General features: G+C 36.4%; 1 protein-coding gene across 1 annotated transcript; it reads right to left on the bottom strand.

Annotated features, from left to right (window-relative positions):
- Positions 1-2,607: 2,607 nt before the first annotated feature.
- On the bottom strand, positions 2,608-12,681 carry LOC144434634 (uncharacterized). Its single transcript, XM_078123136.1, has 13 exons — positions 12,637-12,681; positions 11,928-12,002; positions 8,133-8,357; positions 7,525-7,530; positions 6,934-7,090; positions 6,335-6,450; positions 5,651-5,791; positions 5,339-5,471; positions 4,946-5,123; positions 4,269-4,342; positions 3,855-3,952; positions 3,293-3,382; positions 2,608-2,715 (listed from the first exon to the last, which is right to left on the bottom strand). Exons 1-13 carry the CDS (start codon positions 12,679-12,681, stop codon positions 2,608-2,610), a joined length of 1,446 nt encoding a protein of 481 aa, XP_077979262.1.
- Positions 12,682-21,614: the final 8,933 nt, after the last annotated feature.

The following is a 21,614-nucleotide window of genomic DNA, read 5'->3' as shown; positions in this document are numbered from 1 at the left end:
GCAGCCAATGGTATCCTGGATATGAACACCCACCTTCTGCAAATGAAGATGACACTAGAGAGATGGGCAAATGATGCCACTTCTAGAGGGAGAGACAATGTTCTCCGAAGAGGATGCACCACTCCACAGAGATGCACTCTATCAAAAGTTGATGCAAGACACCAGCAATCCAGACTTTGATTCCATAAAAGTTCAGGCACTAGAGATGGTTATGCACGCCTTGTTGTTGATCCTTACAAATTACCTGAATTTTCAACAATAACAGTAATTTATTCATGATTTTCATACAAAATATAGTTTTCAAGTTTCCATGGCAACGGGTTGGTGGATATGCAAAGTAATGACCTTGCACAGTAGAGCTGTATTTGTTTGTGTTGAACTGAAAATGACGATCCAACCTTTCAATAAAGGGAGGAGCATTGCCATAATAAACACAACTGATTACATTATGGAATGCGAAAACTATCTTCTAAATGACAAATACTATGTCTAAATACAAGAAGATGATATCACTCTGGACACATTTCAGGGATGATATATTCAAGCTATTCTGTGGCACACAAACTGAACTTAATATTCCGAATGAAAAGATAAATGAAATGCACCCAATTTGTCCAATATGAGAATAGAGAGACATACAATGTATCTCTGAAATCTGACATCGACACAAGAGAATCCTCTAGTCTTCAAAACAACACATATGATACACTAGTCCCAACATCAAAGTGTCCCATGAAAGACGCATTAACAGAACACTGGGACTTGCTAGAAAATACATTTGTAATGTAACATTGAAGCAACTCTACCCAACCAAACCAATCATAGCACAGAAAAGAAACAAAAATTTAAAAGACAAACTATAAGTCACAACTAAACTAAAGTCAGCTGCCTCAAAAAAGAAGGCTGAAAAATGCCTTCATGATCACAATACGACTAACATATAACACCTGTAACCCCATCCCAGGCCCATAGTCATACCCTCATCATTTCTTTGTGGCTAAAGTAAAGCAAACAATTAGGAAGTAAAACTATATATCAGCACATAGACCCTGCATTAAAGTACAGATGGTCAGACGTACATGTATTCCACTTTTTCAGAAGTATGATTTCCAAAGATTTGAAAGAAATTTAGACTGATCGTGCATGTCTCCATATTTCCAATATCTTTCCCATAACACCTGTACCATTTTCCTAGTACTCACTGCCTTAAAATTTGATACATGTATGTATGCAAGTACAATATAAGCTTAGGAGTATAAAATTACTCTTGGTGAGTGAGAGAAATCCTGATATATGTAACATGACATGGAAATCTTCAATTCAAAAGATTTACAAATTTCTATTTCATAGAATTTGGTCAAAATATAGATTACAGGCTTTACAGAGCTGCCAGCCATTTTCACTAGTCTCAACCTTTATCTTCACCTTTGACTATATTATAGCTTCATACCTTTGCTGGTTAATCTTGACTATGCAGAGAGGATCTACAATTTATAATCAAGATCAAACAGCAAAAATACTAACTTAGTACAACTATTTGTAATTTATAGATTTATAGTCTAAAGGCTGTAAACTGCCAAGTATTGGCCACTCGTCCTACAATCAGTAAATCCACTGTGATTCACTTCACTAGCGTCAACTAAAATGTAAGAGAGTCGTCTAATAGGTGCTAGACAGTTCTGTCAGGCCACTTGCTTTGAACTATCAAGAAACATATATAGTGAACATACATGAAAACTGGAAAAATACCATCACTGCTTGTATGAAAATAGTATAAAAACATGCAAAATGCATAACAGTTCTATTATCCTACATCCTTCCTTCTTGAATGCATGTATACACAAATAAACACATACCAGTTCTTATATACACACATATGTATACCCACACATACATTGTACATACCAGCACATAGACACACACAGCAGCATCTATACTTGTACATAAAGACTCTGAAACATAATATATACATTGACAGACAGACAGACAGACAGACAGACAGACAGACACACACACACACACACACACACACACACACACCTTCTACTTTACTATGTAGAGGACAATGTTACAACATACGTTTGGAATGTACAGTGTAATTTGCAGCAGGAATTAAAAAGTTATGTGATAGCAGTACTGTGAACATATTTATTTTGGTCCACGAAAATTTAGCAAAAGACAATTGTCACATTTTGGCTCCACTTTGTTGTGGATGAAAAATTTTTCAGTAAAGTGTACTTAAAGTCACATCACTTGAGTGAGTTAATGGACTTGTATTAATACACAATAAATCTGTCTTTACGTAAGTGCGAAAAGAGCCAAAATACACACATTCACAGTACATAGCAATGTTGGACAATGGGCTGGTGGGCAAGTTGAAACGAAGTGGGAGGGAGGGAGGGAGAAAGGAGGTACACATCTTGCACGGTGAACAATGAACAGATATTGCACAAAAGAACCTCACAGTAACAATACAAATTTTTCCAATACCATACAATAGTTGCATGACTTCATTGCTAACCCTGATTCTGTATTTACTTTTCTGGTTTGGTAGGGTTGTTTCCCTGTCTCTATGTTAAGTTTTCTTGCCTGTCCTTGTTTCCATGTTTACTTGTCTTTCTCAATCGCCTTGTTACCATAGTACCAAGTGGCAAGCGTAGTTGGCTTAACACCCATCTGATATGCCAAAATAATGAATGTATTTCGGATTGTGTTCTGTTAGGACAGACATAAAAGTTCTGATTAGAGTGATACTGTATGTACATTTTTATGTACATCAAATGGGAAATATGTAGGCATCAACATGAATTGTAAATAACAGCTTGGTTCAGACTTTGGTCATGCATACAGATGGTCACCTACATAGTCAGCTTGTAATCTAAACTGGGCATGCAAGGATGCAAAGACTCTGTTATCTGCATAACCTTTAGCATATACAATGTAACCTGGTCAGGGTAAATCAGAAATATAGCCTTCCTGCAAGGATCCAGGTAATCAAAATGATAGATTTGTGGTTATGAATAATGTGACAGGTTGCTGAAGTGACCGACTCAAATTTATCATTGGAATAACTTTCCCACAATGCACCATTCTAAGATGGTAGGTTTGCATGTTGCCTAGTGGGTCATTCCTATCTGATGTGGAACACACAAATTCAGGTACATGTAATGTGCCCAAACTATCAGAGATATTACCTTTTCCATTATGCATTATGTGTTTTCTTTATGAAACAGGACTAAATAGTAATAAAGGTAAGGTTAAAGTTGTGATGATAATTTAGTAGTGCACTTACTCTGTAGCCATACTTCTCCCATCTAAGTGCTGATGTCAAAACTGAACTCTCCGCTATTTTGATATGTCCCTCTCTCTGTAGTTGTTTTACCTGTATGAATAGATATAACAATTCACTGACTATTAGTTGAATGAGATGACTGAAATGAAAAATAAAATGTCACTTTTATTGTGTCCTACATTTATCAAGCTCTGTGTTGTCTTTTATGAACAATCATCTCTTTGTAGGAAAACTATCAATGAAAGAAGTGCAACCTTCACTAAATACATAATGTGTACATGTATAATTGCATACCAACATCTGATCTTGTATTTCACTTTGCTAAGTGATGCCTTAACACTGAAAATGCTATACTGAGATAATGATTACAACAAGTTATGTAGACAAGATGAGAGAGTCTGATCTGTTTCCTAGAAATCTTATAGGAAGATGACTCCAATATGGCCATGTCATCAAAAAGAGCACTTCAAATGACTTTTCACACGGGCAATGCTGGTATGCTTTCTAGGCATTACAATATCACACTGTACGATGAAAAGTTGGTTGTGAAAGGACAACTCACCAGATGGTAGTCCTCCATGAGAGGAAAAGTAGGAAAGCCACCTATCTTGTCAATCATTTTTCTTGTCATGAATAGAGCTTGATCTCCATATGGTAATTCTACAGGAAAATGAGATAACAAAAATATTTCATCTACAGTACTGTACATTTGCTTTGACTTCAGTTTTTGATTTTTGTCGCTAATTTGTTATTTGTTGACTTCTGCCTTCTCCACTGCCTAACATGTCAACAATTATGTTAACTGTAGGTCTCATATGCAATCTTATAGGAAACAGTGGTCTCTCCCTCTCAGAAACATATTCTAAGCAACTCGGTATAACCAGAGATATTCTATAATTTGCGCTCAAATGTTAACAGCTGTCACCTGTTATTCTAACAAGCACATCATGTACAACCATTTTGTATGTAAACTTACCAAACCATTTGACTCTCAAATTCGTTCCCCATCTCACAAATCTTAGTGTCCAGGACAAGAGTCTTGGAGGATAACTAAACACAAGAAAGAAACCAAATTAAAATTACAACACCCACTATAGTAAACCATAAGTTACCAATCACCCTGTACTTTCATCTTGCAATTTAATGACAAAGATTAACAAAACATGTACACTAGTACTGTACATAATAATTCCAGAAGTATCTAAAATAAACTACTAGTAGACAAAAGTAGGTGTAACAGCTAGTTATAGTATACCCATTTTGTACTGACACAGTCATGAAAATATCGAACAAACGTTGTCGATAATGGCAGTGTGAACATGCATGTCATACGTTTGACTGTAAAATAACATCATGTTGTTCAGCCCCGAGTGCTGGCTGATAGCATGCAAGGCATGAAAAATGTTGTATCTTACCACAGACAAGTCTTACTTGTCTGTGATCTTACAGACTAGTCATAATAACATTGCACGAATGTCATATCTTAAAGACGAGTCTTAATAGCATGGCACAATTGTCGTATCTTTATACAGACTAGTCATAATAGTGTGGCATGAATGTCGTATCTAACAGTATAGTCATAATAGCGTGGCCAAATGTCGTATCTGACAGACTAGCCGTACATTCTTTACAGAGTTTTAACTTGTTTCTCACCTGTTAGAGTTGAGTTTATCAAGATCAAACTGAAATGCCCCTGCAGACACACCAGGTGTTACCAGGGTCATAAGAATGTGTTCAAAGTAAATATCTGGTAAGGTAGTATCAGCATGGAGGAAGAGAAGTATGTCTCCACTACTCTGATGAACTCCAATGCTTTGCTGCTTACCTCTACCTATTAAACCAGGAAGGAAAATACACAATGTTAAAGATTATTTTGTTTTTGAGAATGACATAATTAATGTCTATAGAATACTATGTACCACAAGTAAAAGTAAATGATGCACATGTTTCATCTAGCTAGCTAAAGTAAAAAAAATAAAGTTTTACATCTTTTACTATGATCATTTTGGTTGCTTCCTTTGTACAGGTATTTATACAATGTATTACCTCTTGGACATTTGACGAGTCTCACAGGAGATCTTGGTTCTGAACAAGCCATCTCTTCAACTATTTGAACAGTTCCATCATCACTACCACCATCACACACAAGTACCTCCATGTATTCTGGCCAAGTGCATTTCTGAAAAGAAAAAGTTTGACGCAAGAAAGTTGAAACACCATAAGTCGCACATCTTTTTATTTAATATACATCATACATTTGACAGCAAATTAAAGCTTTCATTGCAATTTACATAGTTTAGATTAGACACTAAGTACAAAATACAATAAGTCGAAAGCAACGCAAGAGCTTATAAATACCTGTAAAACCGTCTCGAGTGCCTTACCAATATTGTTTATTTCATTCAGGGTAGGTATGATGACACTAAGTTTGGGAGTCACTATTTGTTGTTTTGTTAAAGATATGAATTCTGTTACAACAGGGAAGTCTTCAATGGTATCCTACAAATTATAATAAGACAGAACACACACAACCACAGTGTTAAAATTTCCTAAGTTACTATAAAGATAAGGATGATTTCCATTTTTATTCAAATGCCACTCTATCTTGTGACTAGTCTGTAAGATATGATTTGTCGTGCCACACTATCAGCCACCACCCCAAGTAAAGAAATGGACAATGAGGGCAAAATGTCATTTCAGGTACCCAGAATTAGAATGTCATGGGTCTATCAAGGTTATCATTTACATGTCTTTGAATTTGAAGTTCACTTCGTGTTTTCTAACAAAGAACATACATTTTGTAATTGGTTGAGTCTTGAACTTATTGTTTGTATTTACAAATATACGTGTGAGCATATGTGAATATGTATACTGTGATTGTATGCCCCCCTGGGAATTGAGGAAGTAAAGGGCTGTTGTGCCACTATAGATCCATGCCAGTGGAAATAATTGTAATGCGCTTTGAGCAGAGTCTTAGTGGGAAAGTGCTATATTAAAATCAACATTAATCTTGTTATTGTTATCATCTAATATTTAACTTACAACATCTTGCAAAACTTTGGAGAGATTTCTGACAGATATTCCCAGACTGTTGGCCCTTTTTTCTTGTTGCTCTCTGACTTTACCTGTACCCCAGTCAATGTTAGCCAGCATATCATCTAGGAAGAAAAATGAAGACATGACTATCTCAGACATCAAAACCTCATAGTACATGTACTAGCTAGCCGTTCAAATAATGTGAAGTCTTGAACACATATTTATCACCATGTACATGATTTTTCACAAAGTATCATTACCAAGTTTCAAGTAGTGGGAATATGATTGCACCACCACCCATCCCCACCCCAAATACACACAAATAGCAATGCTGTTTATAGTGGGTGGGAACCAGTGAATTGTATACTATTACATGTACAGTGTATAGTGCACTATTCACCATTTTCAATTATTATACTAGTACTATGTAATTACATACAATTTGGCATGTTTTTACAATAGACTGTTTGTAATCCAGGGACTTTACTATAAGGCTCAAACAGTGTTTCTGTCCCAAATATTCTAGGGAATGATATTGTCAACCAGATACATGTAGCAAAGTGCACAGACTTTCCAGTTCTGGGTATTGTCAATCAATAACTTACCCAGTTTAATCATGTGTAACCTATTGAGGCCTATCAAGTAATAACCACCATCATGTGCTGGTCCTAGTAGTAACTTCTCTTGATGTTGTACATCTTGAAGACTTTCTATAGTTTCCTGAAGAATTTCACAATCAATTCCTGGTATATCGCCTCCAATCTGTAACATATTAAAATTGAAATTTTACTTTGAAAAACTATTCACACCTTACTTTAAACATAAAATTACATTTGAGACTTGGCCAAGTAACAATGATGTCAAATACATAATGTACACATTCATGATGTAGTAATTTCTCTGAACAATGACGTCAACTATACCTACATAATGTACACATTCATTACATTTAAACTTTTGTAGGAAGGACCTCCATGGTTTAATTAAAAATTACCTAATAACATTTGTTAAAAGATATTGCTTCTTAGAAATGTAAACAAGATTGGTTGTTGTCCAGGTAGTAATTTAGTGATAATACCTCACAAATGTAAATAGGAACAAGGTTCAAACAGAGTTTCATTAAAAATTACAAAATACCATGGGCTAAAAAAGATAACTGCTTCTTAGAAACGTAAACAAGATGGTTGTTGTCTCACCTGGACCTGACAGATGTCAATAAGAACAAGGTTCAAGAATGTAATACCTGACTCAAAGATATTTTTTCTAATCAACAGTCCCCATAACAAGAAGGGGGGGGGGGGGGGGGGGGTCATTTTTCATCAAAAAAAAAAGAAAAAAAAGAAGCTGTACTTAACACAACTTCCTGTATTTAGAGTTTTCATTTTTACAATATTACAGCACAAATGACTCTGACAACTTCTAAGTTCTAATCTATAATACAAAAGAAATAATTGCATACATGTAGGTATGTGGGGATGTAGACATAATCAAGTTGGTATGTTGATTATCAGTTGAAAAATAAACAATTCAAGCCATTAAAATGATCAAGTTCATGTGTACATTGTACATGTAACAGTTCTGTTTCTACTGTGCTGTGAACGAATAGCAATGCTTTTTGTACTTTTCAATGTGATTGGGTAAAGGATCCTGCTGTGTCTGTTGTGTTATATGTTAGTCTAGAGTTGAAATGTGTCTACATCATACATGTATGATGTAGTACATGTATGTTTGATTCCAACATGTAATGTCCCATGAGTGAAACACCTAGAAATGGCAAGGGTGAGGTGATCCCTAGTGTACTTACAATGATGACATTCTCTGCACCCTCTTCAAAGGCTTGTTTGAATGCATTAGCCATTCGATCTCCTAAACCAATACCAGACTGTTCACTCCATATACAATCAAGTTGTGTTCTTTTGTCAAACCAGTATCTCATTTCCTCTTTACTTCCTCCACAGTACTTGACCTCTACACATGTATCAGGTGAAGTATTTTGAAATTCTGTCAGAACATTCAGCATGTGATCTGTCTGCAAACAAATATAAGTCACCACTGAAATAACAGTATGAATATATGACTGTGTATATTAAAAGATTAGATTCTATGTGTGGAAAGGGGTTCGCTGTTGCTTGGCAATGCTGCAGAAAAACTTGGGACTATAAAAAAAGAAAAACATCCTGTGTAATCCTTATAAAGATAACTCTAATAAGATGACCTGTGGGGGGGGGGGGGGGGGGGGTAAGAACTAAAATTGCTTCAATCTTTTTTTCAGTATTAAAAGTTCAAAGGAGAAACAAATTTGAACTTCTGTAAAACTTATACATTTGTTTTTGATGTGTACATGTAAAAACTACAATGTGTACTATATGTGATGCATTGGATAATGTACATGTAACCCTCTGATGTAACCCCTGGAGATTTGAACTTAGTCAACACTACCCAGCCAGGTTCAATTAGACTTACTTTAGAATGACTCACACACACAAACTATTTGGCAGATATCAACTCTCTTTTTGTACTTTAATTCCTATACAAACATTGGACAATTGCTAAGGAGCTCCAAATTGACTATGTTAAAAAACTCAGTTCACGTTACAGAATTATAGTGCAATGTGATATTGGAAATCTGAATAGGATTCCTATCTGTGATGTCATACTTAATATGTGGCGGGAAACTTTGTCACATGACTTGATTATATGTTATATTCAATCTTAATACAGGCAAATTTGTTGACACCATAAGTCTTCCCCTTGGCCTAGGCAAATTCCGATACAACATAATGTGTTAGGATGATGACAGATACGGGTTATCTTAAGGTCATTATTGCCCCGACTCATTAATTTTTTACAAAAACTTTCACTCTCCGTGGTATATTCAGAACAAAACTATTATCATCATGTGTTACACACTCCCCTCAGATACTTACAAACCTCCTGGTGTAAGTAATCTTTAAGTATATAGTAGAATGCTATTCAAACAACAAAGTGTGACCTACATGTGTACTTAAATAATTTAAATACAAAGTTACACACATTTGTATTTCACTAAGAATGATACCAGACTGATTCTTCTCTTTACAATTTTACTGACTTACATTACAAGAGATATACACTTCAAATTAAGGTATTTTGGGAAAAACCATAGCCCTTCCATGTTGTGGTGAATTGTGTATAGGTACAATGTATTAACAACATTCATTCATCATCAAGAAAATTATATTTCCAATCCATAGCTGTCTGCTGAATGACTAATTTAAAGCAAGATCGTATATGATTTCACATTTCACAATTACATTTATTGTAAAATGTGAATCAAAATACATTGTATCTTGCCAAGATTAAACATGAAAAGTTATTAAACACAGTTAGTATAAAGTTTCATAATGTCTGATTATCATTCACTTTCAAAATATTATGTACATACATTTTTATTAATTACAAGATGTTTTACAATGGAAAATAAATAATTCAAAATTTGAGAATAACATCTTATTTACAAGTACCAACACTTGTGTAAATAAAAAGCCTTTCAATAACAGGACTCAAAATTAAATTTTTTCTTTGGTAGTCCTGGTGGGTTATCCATTTCAGAAAGAGGTAGCCCACGGATGTTGACCAATAGTCCTATATTCCTCAACTGAAAACAGAGTTCCTCTATTGTAAATATGTGTGTTATTAAAATACTTTATTGTCCGTAAACTTCCATCCTCATCACATAATCAGTGGTACATTTGCCTGAGTGGGCTACTAGCTGCAAATTATTATAGCCCTATGACAAGAATTGGTAGTCTGGGGACACAGGACTACTGTTAATTTCAAGCCCTGAATAAGGGGTGAGGCGAATAGTTCAAGGATACAAAATTAAATTCTTTTAAGTTTCAATGGGGAGGGGGGTCAGAATAGTTCTCATCTGGTAAAAACTATTTCACTTTTAACAGAATCTGTTTTGTACCCCTAAAAACAGATATTTCTTTTATAAGTTGTCAAATTGAGAAATTGAAGAAATTTCGCTGTAGTAAATGCATGGACCCAAAATACAATAAAATGTCAATAAAAGAACATTTTTCACCCTACATACTGGCTTTGTATTCATAGTATTACATACAGCTACAAACTGATTTGAAATTGATTGTGCTGTGTGAAACAGTTATCAATTTTGGCCAATTTATTGGGGGGGGGGAGTCCTGAAGCCTAAACTAAAGATTTTAGTTTTTTATCCTACACCACAGTATAGGCTACACACAGGCATTTGTTTCCCGAGTTATGGCTCAGATTATTTCTATCAGAATACAATAAAATGACGATAATATCGTCAATATTGACGTATTAAACCAACACTATATGAAAGGGGTAAAATTACACTTGTTTCTGTGATCGCGCAGTTTCACTCAATGCGAAGGAAGACACTCTTCGCATTGAGTGAAACTGCGCGATCACAGAAACAAGTGTAATTTTTCCCCTTTCATATAGTGTTGGTTTAATACGTCAATATTGACGATATTATCGTCATTTTATTGTATTCTGATAGAAATATTCTGAGCCATAACTCGGGAAACAAATGCCTGTGAGGCTACACTAAGTAAAGGCTACAGTGCAGTAGTAGGCTATACTGAACTTTGATTTTGGCTATTTGTCAAGTATGCATATGGGACATGAATTAAACGAGGGTAGAAACGAAACGATTTATATACTAAATACATACATTTACACCACACACATTCAACCAACAACTCTATGCTCAATACTTGTACCCGCAAAAGAACTGCATAATAATCCATCAAGCTCGACAAGATTCACTGGTACATGGTACAACTCAAGAGGGCAGTAGACCATGGTCCTACTCTTCGCGTGTCGCGTCGCTGCGTCGGCGGCGTCCAAGACACCAAAATGCAAACGTGAAAACCCTAAATGAATTGCAAAGCTTTGCACAGAAACCAAACATAGACGTACCATGATGTGTTGCAGTCGAGCAGCACCAGTCGCTCCAAGTTCACTTATCAAACGAGTTTTGCAGACCCCGGGAACCGGGTATCTGGTAAACAAAATTATCCGACTCTTTCGCCTCGATAGTCGCCATTTGGAATGTTTCTTCTTGCTGGTATAGATTAAACCAGTAAATAATGTGAAAATTATCAGAAAAACTGACACCACCAAGAGTGGGCTGCTCCCTGAGATATCAGCGACCATCTGAACTACTAGCTACTGGACCAAAATGCCTCTTCTGAGTTTGACTCCTTAAGCGTGCAAATGATGCGATTAAAGACCCCCTAGGCGCAATAAAATACTCTGTTTTACGCCTTCCCGTTCTCAATGCACTCCACGGAGTTTCTCCACGGTAGAGGCTTTGCGCACACTTAGGTTCTCAGGGTCTGCAAAACTCGTTTCTACAGTGAAAACACGTGTAAGATAATGTGAGTGACGAAAAACACGAAGCCATGGAAGTGGGCGATATACAGCCAAAGTTCCAAGCACGGCCTATGCTATCTGATATATATAATACATTACTATTTTGTGGTTACACCGTGACCGTTTACGTTACGTCTTGATCATACAAAGCACATATTTTATATATTTCCACAGTTCAAGCAACGTGGCTTGCCTCAATGTGTTCAATGTTCTCACTTTTCTCTTGATTTTGACCTTTTCGAAACACTCTCATGATCAACGTTTTCACCTGTAAAATACAAAACTAAATTGAATTGAAAAAATGAAAAATGTCGGGAAATTCAAAATCAACACGAAATAATATTCGCCGCTGTGGAAATTTTCCACTGCAGAGAAAGCATTTCCCCGCAGTGAATACTTTTCTACCGCGGTGAAAACATTTCCATGTGACGATGAAAATAATTTCCACCAAGGTGGATCAGATTGATTTTGAATTTCCGACATTTTCGCTTTGTTTCGATCTTCAGTTTTGTATTTTTCCACATTTTCAGTTTTGGACTTTGACAATAAACTGACAAATTTAAATTCACAGGTGAAAACGTCGGAAATTGAAAAATTACTCAACGGCACGCTATTTAAAACAAGCCTGGAATCCATGCGGAGTGGGATTTTAAATTTTGCTTTCCAATCACAAATCTCAATCCGCATGGATTTCAGGCTAAATAATAGTATAGGCCAACGTCCAGTAATCAAAGTTATGGTCTAGAAGTACAATTCATTGAAAATTGATTGTGCTATACTGTAATCGATTCAATACAAGTGATGGTCTATCGATCGCTTCCAGGTGGCCAACCTCTCATTAGATTTAAGAGTACTGCACAACCTGCTTGTCCGTTCCACCATGGAAGTATAAACCACTATACTTCCATGGTTGCACTATGTTGCAGTTCTGAATAGTTATAGCTCATTGCGACATAATTATAAGGTACGCCGTGATGGGGCGCCCTCACACATCGGCCAACCCCTACAGAGCTAGGAGGCCGGTGAGGGCGAAACATCACGACGTATCTTACAGTCTATCTCGTTACAACGGATTTTAATACTAGAAAAATTAGAATAACAAAACACAGCAGTTATCAGTGTTAAAAAAAAACTTTTGATCAATATTTAATATTTTTCGGCGTTTTAATCAATATTTACCCTACCCCAAGCCCGCGCGCGTGTGTATGTGAGGGCGAGGGGGGGGGGGGTTACTGCCAATATTTTCAAACGGGGTGTGCCATGTGCTGCCCATAGAACGTCCACCCGAGTACAATTCCCAATTAAATACCTAGACATGTGTAGGGATTTCCAGTCACAAACTGACACATAGTTAAGGACTATGTATGGCGTCTCTCTCTCTCTCTCTCTCTCTCTCTCTCTCTCTCTCTCTCTCTCTCTCTCTCTCTCTCTCTCTCTCTCTCTCTCTCTCTCTCTCTCTCTCTCTCTCTCTCTCTCTCTCTCTCTCTCTCTCTCTCTCTCCTCTCTCTCCCTCTCTCTCTCTCTCTCTCTACTCTCTCTCTCTCTCTCTCTCTCTCTCTCTCTCTCTCTCTCTCTCTCTCTCTCTCTCTCTCTCTCTCGTGTATAGTGACAATAATATTGGCATGAATTTGGTAAAAACATAAACTATTCTTCAGATTTCGGTACAAATAATAAAATTATTGTCTAGCGTTGCCATAATCAGTCTTTTTTGTTAATCTTTGGGGAAGTATGTGACTCCAATAGGGTAGTTAGTGTTGTAGCGCAAAACATTAAAATGAAATGCAAATTATGATTTTCATTGGATCTGTTAGCACTTGATACGGGTGGTGGTACTTCAACATATAAGTTCTAGAACTATTTGGGGGAGAAGAGAAGATATCTGAGACATATGCATAGACTAAACATTCCAAAGATAAAGGGTAGCAATATCAAACCTCCCACCAACACAACTCGTGGGGCCACTATTTGTGAATGGAGACTAGGTGAATAATTCAATTCAGTTTCATAAACGCCACATGCTGCACAGGCTCTGTATAGTTATGATTAAAATTAATCCCCTGGCCACATGTTTTCTTTTCCGATTTCGTTATGGACTGTGAATAGTGTCACTCTAATACCTACCAGGGCTGTTCTCTAAATAAGCTGTCTGACTGATAGGTTGAACACTGTGCCTTCCTAGAACCAAGAAGTTTGATATGTAATTTCTTTATCCTAGATGCCACACAATATGTTGATTGTTTCATACATAATGACGCCGCCCCGACGCCATATTACATACTCTTTTTGATTTTCCTTCTCATGTTTTGGGTAATAACAGAAATATTAATAATTCAACGCAAGTACTTAAAGAGGTCACCGATGTAAATAGCTGATCAAACTGATTAAAGTCTTATTTCTATTTAGCTCTTACGTTTACTGTCGTTTGTTCTGTTGTAAGCATCCATTACCTACAATGGGCGCTCGCTCACAAAAGAACTGAAACGACAGTAAACGTAAGAGCAAAGAAATAAATGTTAAAAAATAATAAAAATCGCGTCGACTATGTACACTACATCGGCTTTTAATCAGATTGTATGCTGGATTTGCTTTTAGAAAAAGTTAGAAGACATATCCCATAACTGGTTTGGTGTGTGATAAAGGTATTCTACAAGGCTAGAATATGAATGTAAACGTCAACACTTAACAATCTGCATATATGTAAATAGGAGTCTTCTCATTATGCAAAATGACTTTGACCATGTAACACGCTCACAGAGCTCTAGTATAATCTCGGTTACCCAGACTCTTACCGCTGGGGGGTCTTCTATCAGACCACCCAGACGAAAGTCTGGGGAAACCACGTTTCAACTATCCCACGACCGAAGTCACACAATACATTTCTTCCAAGCATAAAAATGGGATTACGAGACTTGTTTTTTGTAATTAATATATATCAGAAGTGATAATCTGTAGCGACGGTACCCAAATCGTTCAGTCTCCAATGTTAGAGGTGAAGTAATCCCCATGATGCACTGCTCCAGAGGCTACTTCCTGCGCGGGATAGTTGGTTTCCCCAGACTCACGTTTGGGGTGGTGTCATAGGCAGAGCCCCCAGAGAGTCTGGGTAACCAAAATTTACAGAGCTCATGCAATGCCTATTTGAAACTGCCATTTAAGAAAGCATTAGAGATTCTTTATCTCTAATGCATGGTATTATGAATATACAGGAAAGAAATCGGTCACTGTATTTTTGAAAATAGCTGCATTCTGGGGACTATATTTGAGAATTTATTGGCTTGATACACTTTGAGAAGTGTCAAGACACTGATCTGGGATTGAAAATTCGCCCTTTAAAGGCCTAACCTGCATATAAATACGGGTCTGATTCCGATAACGGTCAGTACGGTAGATGACGTTGATGACCGTGTAACACGCTCGCAGAGCTTATGAAACGCCTATATGAAACTGCATGCCGTTTTAGATTGTATTACAAATTTCCTCTTTCCTAATGTTGGACTACGGTACTATGAACACCCTTGAAAGGTTTGTCACTGTATTTTCGAAAACAGTTGCGTGTCAGGGAATATATGTGAAAATGTTGGCTTGATAGACATTGGGAAGTGTCGAGCACTGACCCAGGATTTAAAATTAGGCGTTTAAGGTCTACAAATAATGCTTACAATTGATCACACGAGGTGGAGGTGGACAGGAGCAGAGAGTCATCGGGAAAATGGAAGGAAGAATGAAGAAATTAGGTTGCTCTCTAAATTCTATCCTGAACACTTTCTAGTATTTCAAGTTTGCAACAACGTTAACTGTTCAAGGTATTTATGAGACTGTAAGCAGATGGAGCCTGGTAACATCTTGAACTCTGTTGTATCTGAAGCTAGAGTGAACTTGAAGAAAATACATGTATTATTCATGTTCGCCATACTTTTTCTGTTTACAGGAATTGTCTTCCGAGTGCCTCTATGAAAATGTTGGCATTAAGCGTATAGCTTCAGCCTAGAGTGAACACTGACTAAGAATTAGTGAGAAGTTTGGTGAAACATGTGGACGGTATAGTAACTCAAAATGGCTGCCGAGTTAAGTGAGAAGTTAGAAATGTGATGAACCAGCCTGCAGAATGGTGATAGAGTGGTGGAAATGCCGGAATATGATGAATGAAACCTCTGGAGAACTTAAGGTTGTGTATTTCTGTAACTTTGTGGATTTTCCGTTCTGATTGTGAACTTTGAGTGAACAGTCCTGTGTTACTAGTGTTACTTGTGCTGAATACAGTGACTGTTACCTTCCGTATGTGTATAGCGTACAAAACCTGAATCCAGACTGAATGTTGCTGAACTGATTAGAGCACTTTCAATGTCGAATTTTGCAGACTTCGTGAATTATAAACTGCTTGTGGAACTTTTGCCTGGAACTGCTGCGTGCTTGTATCCTTGTTCTACGTCAATCGTTAGTTTGTGAACGTCTATGATTGCAATTTATTATATGGTATTTGCTGTCCTTTCGTATGTGATTGCTACGATTATTCCCAGCCCCCGCCCCGCTTGAACCACACTTACGGCAATTTACGGTTGGTAAAATGCACACATTATCCACTGTGCTAGCCTACACATTTCAACAGTTTCATGCATTCGATATAATGGCTGACTCATTTTCGAAGGTAGTCAAAACGTTAAATGTCCAAACCCATACAATTGAGGCCTTCAAGCAAGCGGAAAGCACTCTGGACAACAACTGAGGGTTATACGGGAAGTAAATAGTAAATATGAAACAAAAATATAATTTAAAAGTGGAAAAATATATAAAAGAGCCAAAATACAAAACTTTCGTAGAATTAATATGGAAAGTAATAAAAAACATTTCATTTGGAAAATAAAATTCAAATTCAAAATGTTCTTTTTGGCCTACTCGGCTTGCCATTGATATTCCGTAATTATAATTGTCTATCGAGTATTTTTCTCTCTGTATTCATGTTTTTGGTGTAATTATAGACGCGAGCATTGACAACGCTGCGAATTTGTGCGGTCGTCGTTTCTTCTAAACTTTTCACTCAAAACTTGTATCCAAACGAATTAAGGCAACATCGACACCTCCCTTCCAAACTGTGCACTTGCAATTGTATCCAAACGAAGCCAGTGCCAATACCTCAGGCCACAAATAAGTTATTATATATATGCAAGTCGATACATGTTTGCATATCTGGATAACAGGAAATTGGTCACAGACACAATAAACACAGCTGTTTCTATTATACTTTATTACATGTCAAATTTAAATAGTTAAGGCAACAGACAGAATTTATGGTAGGAGGCCTTGGGAGAGATGGGGGACATGACAAAAATTGGGGGTTCGAAGGGGAAGGGTTATGAAAATTCTGATAATCTGAAAGGAGAACACGAAATATTTTGCTCATAACTTGAACCAAATGTAGTGTATCATACTGTACACCTCCGGAATACGGGAAGTGGGTTGGGGGAGAGACATATAATTACACATACTAAATGTGTAAATTTGGGAGAGGCTACAAAAATTCTTGGGTTCATTTCGGTGGGCCATGAAATTTGTTGAGAGCATGAAGAAATGAGAGAATGTGACCAAAGTAATTTCTCCCTAGCGCCCCCCCCCCCGCTACTTAAGAGTGACGCCACCAGCTTTCCATGAAATAATCTTGTACAAGTATTCGCTTTCAGCTCCACTAGTTTTTCTGAATCGTCGAACGGTACCACTCCAGTTTGAATGCTGCCAGGATATAAAGATTGCCGAACCTGTATTTGAAAATAAAAATAAAATATGTTATTTCCAGATTTCTGTCTATGACTTTCAGGCACACATTTGTCTACACAATAGTCTGTTCAAAATATGTGAATATTTTCGGTTTGGAATTATTATTACCTACGTTTTAATACATAGCACAAATAAGTAAAATCAACAACAATGGGAAAGTGTCGAAACACCACATTCTCCCCCTCACTTTAGATTTGAAGTGCCCACTGACTTACGAATGCAAATTTCTTGTTCTACCAATGACCAGAAGTAGTTGTCATGCTTAATTTCCTCAACATCTGGAAATTTTGGTGCCTTGATATCTTCGGTGCCCACGACAGTTGGTATGCCAACATCTTTCAAAAGTTCAAGGAATGACTGTGGATAAAGGAAGCGTATAAGTAAGAAATATGTTAGCTAATTAATTAATTAATTAATTAATTAATTAATTAATTAATTAATCGAATGGATCTGATCGTGGTCAGTTGGATATCCAGTTTCAGATTACCTCTGATATGTGTAATTACGTACCCCGGACAAGTACCTGCTACAGTGGCAGTATTCTGGCCGTATGCACATGGGTTGTGTGCACGTGTTTCAATTATGGATAACTTTTCACTTGCGTTTTATTCTTAATAATGTCATGACTATCTAGTGTTTTGTTAAGCATTGACACTTATTATGACACATATATTTTCGTTTCTTTTGAAGGTTATTTTACAATCTTACCTCATCTTTAGTCGCCAAATAGATGCATGTGAGATTTCTTTCCATCATATACTTTCCTATATCTTTTGCAGCCACGATACCAGTCTTGCCTAAGTCACCCATGTATGCTTGCCTCTCCTCCGAGCAAGTACGGGTTGTGCAACTGTAAATGGATACAGAACAGACCAATATTGAACTGTGTCTAATATAGATTGAATATTGTGAATAACAAGCTTTAAACTGACATGGTTAGCTTAATCATGTTGAGAACTGATCCATGTGAAATATGAATTAAAAGTTTTCTTTGTAAGAATTCGATCGACACATAGGTGTCACTGGTTATTCTGCTTACTGTGACACATCACGAGATGCAGTATTTCAACCTCATAACGACTTCTAGGCAAATAACTTGTGTCAGTCCAACAATCAGTATCTAACAGCTGGACACCCTAGCTAGTTGTAAGTAAAGCCCCCAATCAACATTTTATATGTTGGGATTTTAAATATCGATTACAGTGGAATTCGAAGGATTACATAACATTTTATGATATCAACTTAATGCGTCAATGGGTGAAAACACCGTCGTTATATATTGTTACGGATCAAAGTTGTAAACGTCTTGTTTCAAGTAAACAAACATGTATCTAGTCAAACGAAAAGACATGTGTGGGGTCATATTGATCAATGAGAAACAAGCCGGATCATGTTTTTTATGTTATTAAGTAGAGGTCGCGAGTGTTGCAACAAGTAATACGTTACGACGTCGACTCTAGTGATTTCAGTTGCTGTTTTAAGTAAGAATATTCTTGAATGACGCTGAATCTGATTAACTGTATCTATAAGCATTTCTCAGAATAAAGAAACGAGTGTTTGTTGTGAAGGAATTGTTTGTTAACCATGTTAGTATTACGGAGTGGACATTAATTCAAATACAATGTTAATGTTGATGACGTATACGGGTTGGAGCCAGTGGATTTCTAATCAGCAAAACATGCAGATTGGAACGGGGCTTAGGATAAGAGACACTGGTTTGGACAATAAACTTTTCAAATTTATCCCTTCTGAACATTGGTTCTCGGCTACAAGTAAATTAGAGAGTTCGATTGAACCACTTCTTTAGCTGGAAAATAGCATATGTTATTCAACCAAACAATAATTCCCGCGTCTCTATTTGAGTCTTTCTCCCCAGATTGCGTCCTAATACGATCGTGGTAAAGCGTGGTGTGACATGACAGCTTAGAAAGGGGCGTTTACTCTTGAGTTATGATCAATACCAACAATACCAAGTTCAAGCCAGTAACAATATGCCATGCGTGATGTTGAATAATCTCACACAAAACGGAATATTGTCCTTTACATGGCATGTGCTCAAGCTGTAAGAGGCGAACCTCATTAAGTAATTACTGGAATATCAAAGAATGCCAAATGTATCCAACAAAAACAGTAACAAAAAACATAAAATCGTCACAAAACGTATTAAAACACAAATGTATATGTAAACAGTCAAATAAGAACACAATGTGACGACCTCAAACCTTTTTGACGACATTTTAAACAAAAAATTATGTTCATTTAAAGGAAATGATTTTCATATTGTCTGTGGTCGAAACGAAATGAAAGTTTTCTTCTCATCTTTTAATCAATCATTATTTATTAGATGCGAAATATAACCTTTCAGAGAAACGACTCATTGGAGTATAACTAAATACAAATTTGTTCTATGTATTGAAGAATAGTGTATATTTGATTTTGTTTTAATTATCAGGACAAATTATACAGAAATAATAAATGTAAATATTATGATTACATCTACAGTTAGTTTCACTACGTGAATTTTAACTAAAAGTTGATTTTGCATATCAAGGCACTGTAAATGTAATTTAAAACGTTTTTACTCATATTTTAACATTACACCCGAGGAAATTGTACATGAAATCTAACTATATTATATAATTCTAATATACAGATGATTGTGTCTACCTACACTTCTTTGACTCTGTTCCTCCAGTGCATCGCAGCATATGGTTTTCCCTTGCATATTTTCGGTACAATTTGATCAGCTGTCTTCCTTATTTTCGAAGCCATGATAATATAGTCGTCAACTTTTGCCAGCATTTCTTCTTGCAGTTTACTCGGGTAAGGCGGTGAATGCCAAAACCCTGCAGTGAACAGTCCAAGACAGCGTACAGATGTAAAATTAGCAAGTGGTTGGTAGTCCGTTGGATTAGTTGGGAAAGAAATTGAATATTCCCTGCGATGCTCTTCCAGCATACCGCTCCATTTCGGTTGATATTCAGTTCCAGAAGTTAAGACAACTTCAAGTTTATGGTCACAGTCACGATTATATTCATCCACAGTAGCAAGATCGAGGATTTCCTTCAGTTTGTCTATATCAAATGTATCCTCCAATTTCATTCGCCAGCTGCTTACGTTTTCTTGATATACTATCTGTGCAAAGAAGTATGGCATAACAAGTGTTCTATTTGAATATAAAGCAGCAGCCGCTGTTTTCCGAAAATGACTGTACTGTTGATTAGGTCCTATGAATCCATTTACTGACATCAGATAACGACGTTCAGAATGAGTATTGTCTTTCTTACCAATCGTATGAACATTCTAATTGAATATAGTAGTAAATATTTATGCTGTTAATAAGTTATTACTTAATAGGGCATATACTCTGAAAATGAAATGAAAGATGAATCAATAGTCTACAATTAGAAATATCTTATCTCTTCCCATTCATGTACAGAAACATGGCATTGGTATGAAATATATTCCATTATGGGCATGATTTGTAATAGACATGAGGTTAAAATTCCACTAACGTTAATGTAGCGAAGTTTGAGATAGGTTAAAGATATGTCAGTAATGCGCTCGCGCGGTGGTGTTCATCTCAGAAGGCCAAACGGAAGATTCGCTTCGGCCAACAGGGCTACCCTCTGTAATAAAGTTAAGTGAATTCCATTGGTCTTTGTATGTACATATGTACATTTGAGAAAGCTATCACGATACGGCAGGTAGTCAATCATAACTGAACTGTTCACATGTAGTGTAACTGCCATTTCGAAACCACCGTTGTGTTTCATCGTAACTCCTACCTGGTTGATTTAGAAATGATAAGAGGATCTATGTTATGTTGACAGTTTGTGTGTTATCCTTACTAGTTTTCTGAGCTTTTAGAGAATACCACTGGTGAAGTGTATGGAAAGCCGTTCAGGCCAAAAGTATTTTTTTTATTTTAGCTTGTATAGTATTTTATATTTTTCGTACTTACAAACTAATTTTAACCGTTTATTTACTTTTATTCCATGTTCACATTATTTAAATTGAAATAAGTTTTCATTTATTTGAGAATATTGTTTTATTTTTTGTCAAACCAGAATTTTTAAGGATTATATATAATTGAAAGTCAAAATATATA

Source organism: Glandiceps talaboti, chromosome 1, assembly GCF_964340395.1.
Source record: "Glandiceps talaboti chromosome 1, keGlaTala1.1, whole genome shotgun sequence".
In the NCBI taxonomy this organism is placed as follows: Eukaryota; Metazoa; Hemichordata; class Enteropneusta; family Spengelidae; genus Glandiceps; species Glandiceps talaboti.
This window is presented reverse-complemented; position numbering and strand designations above follow the sequence as displayed.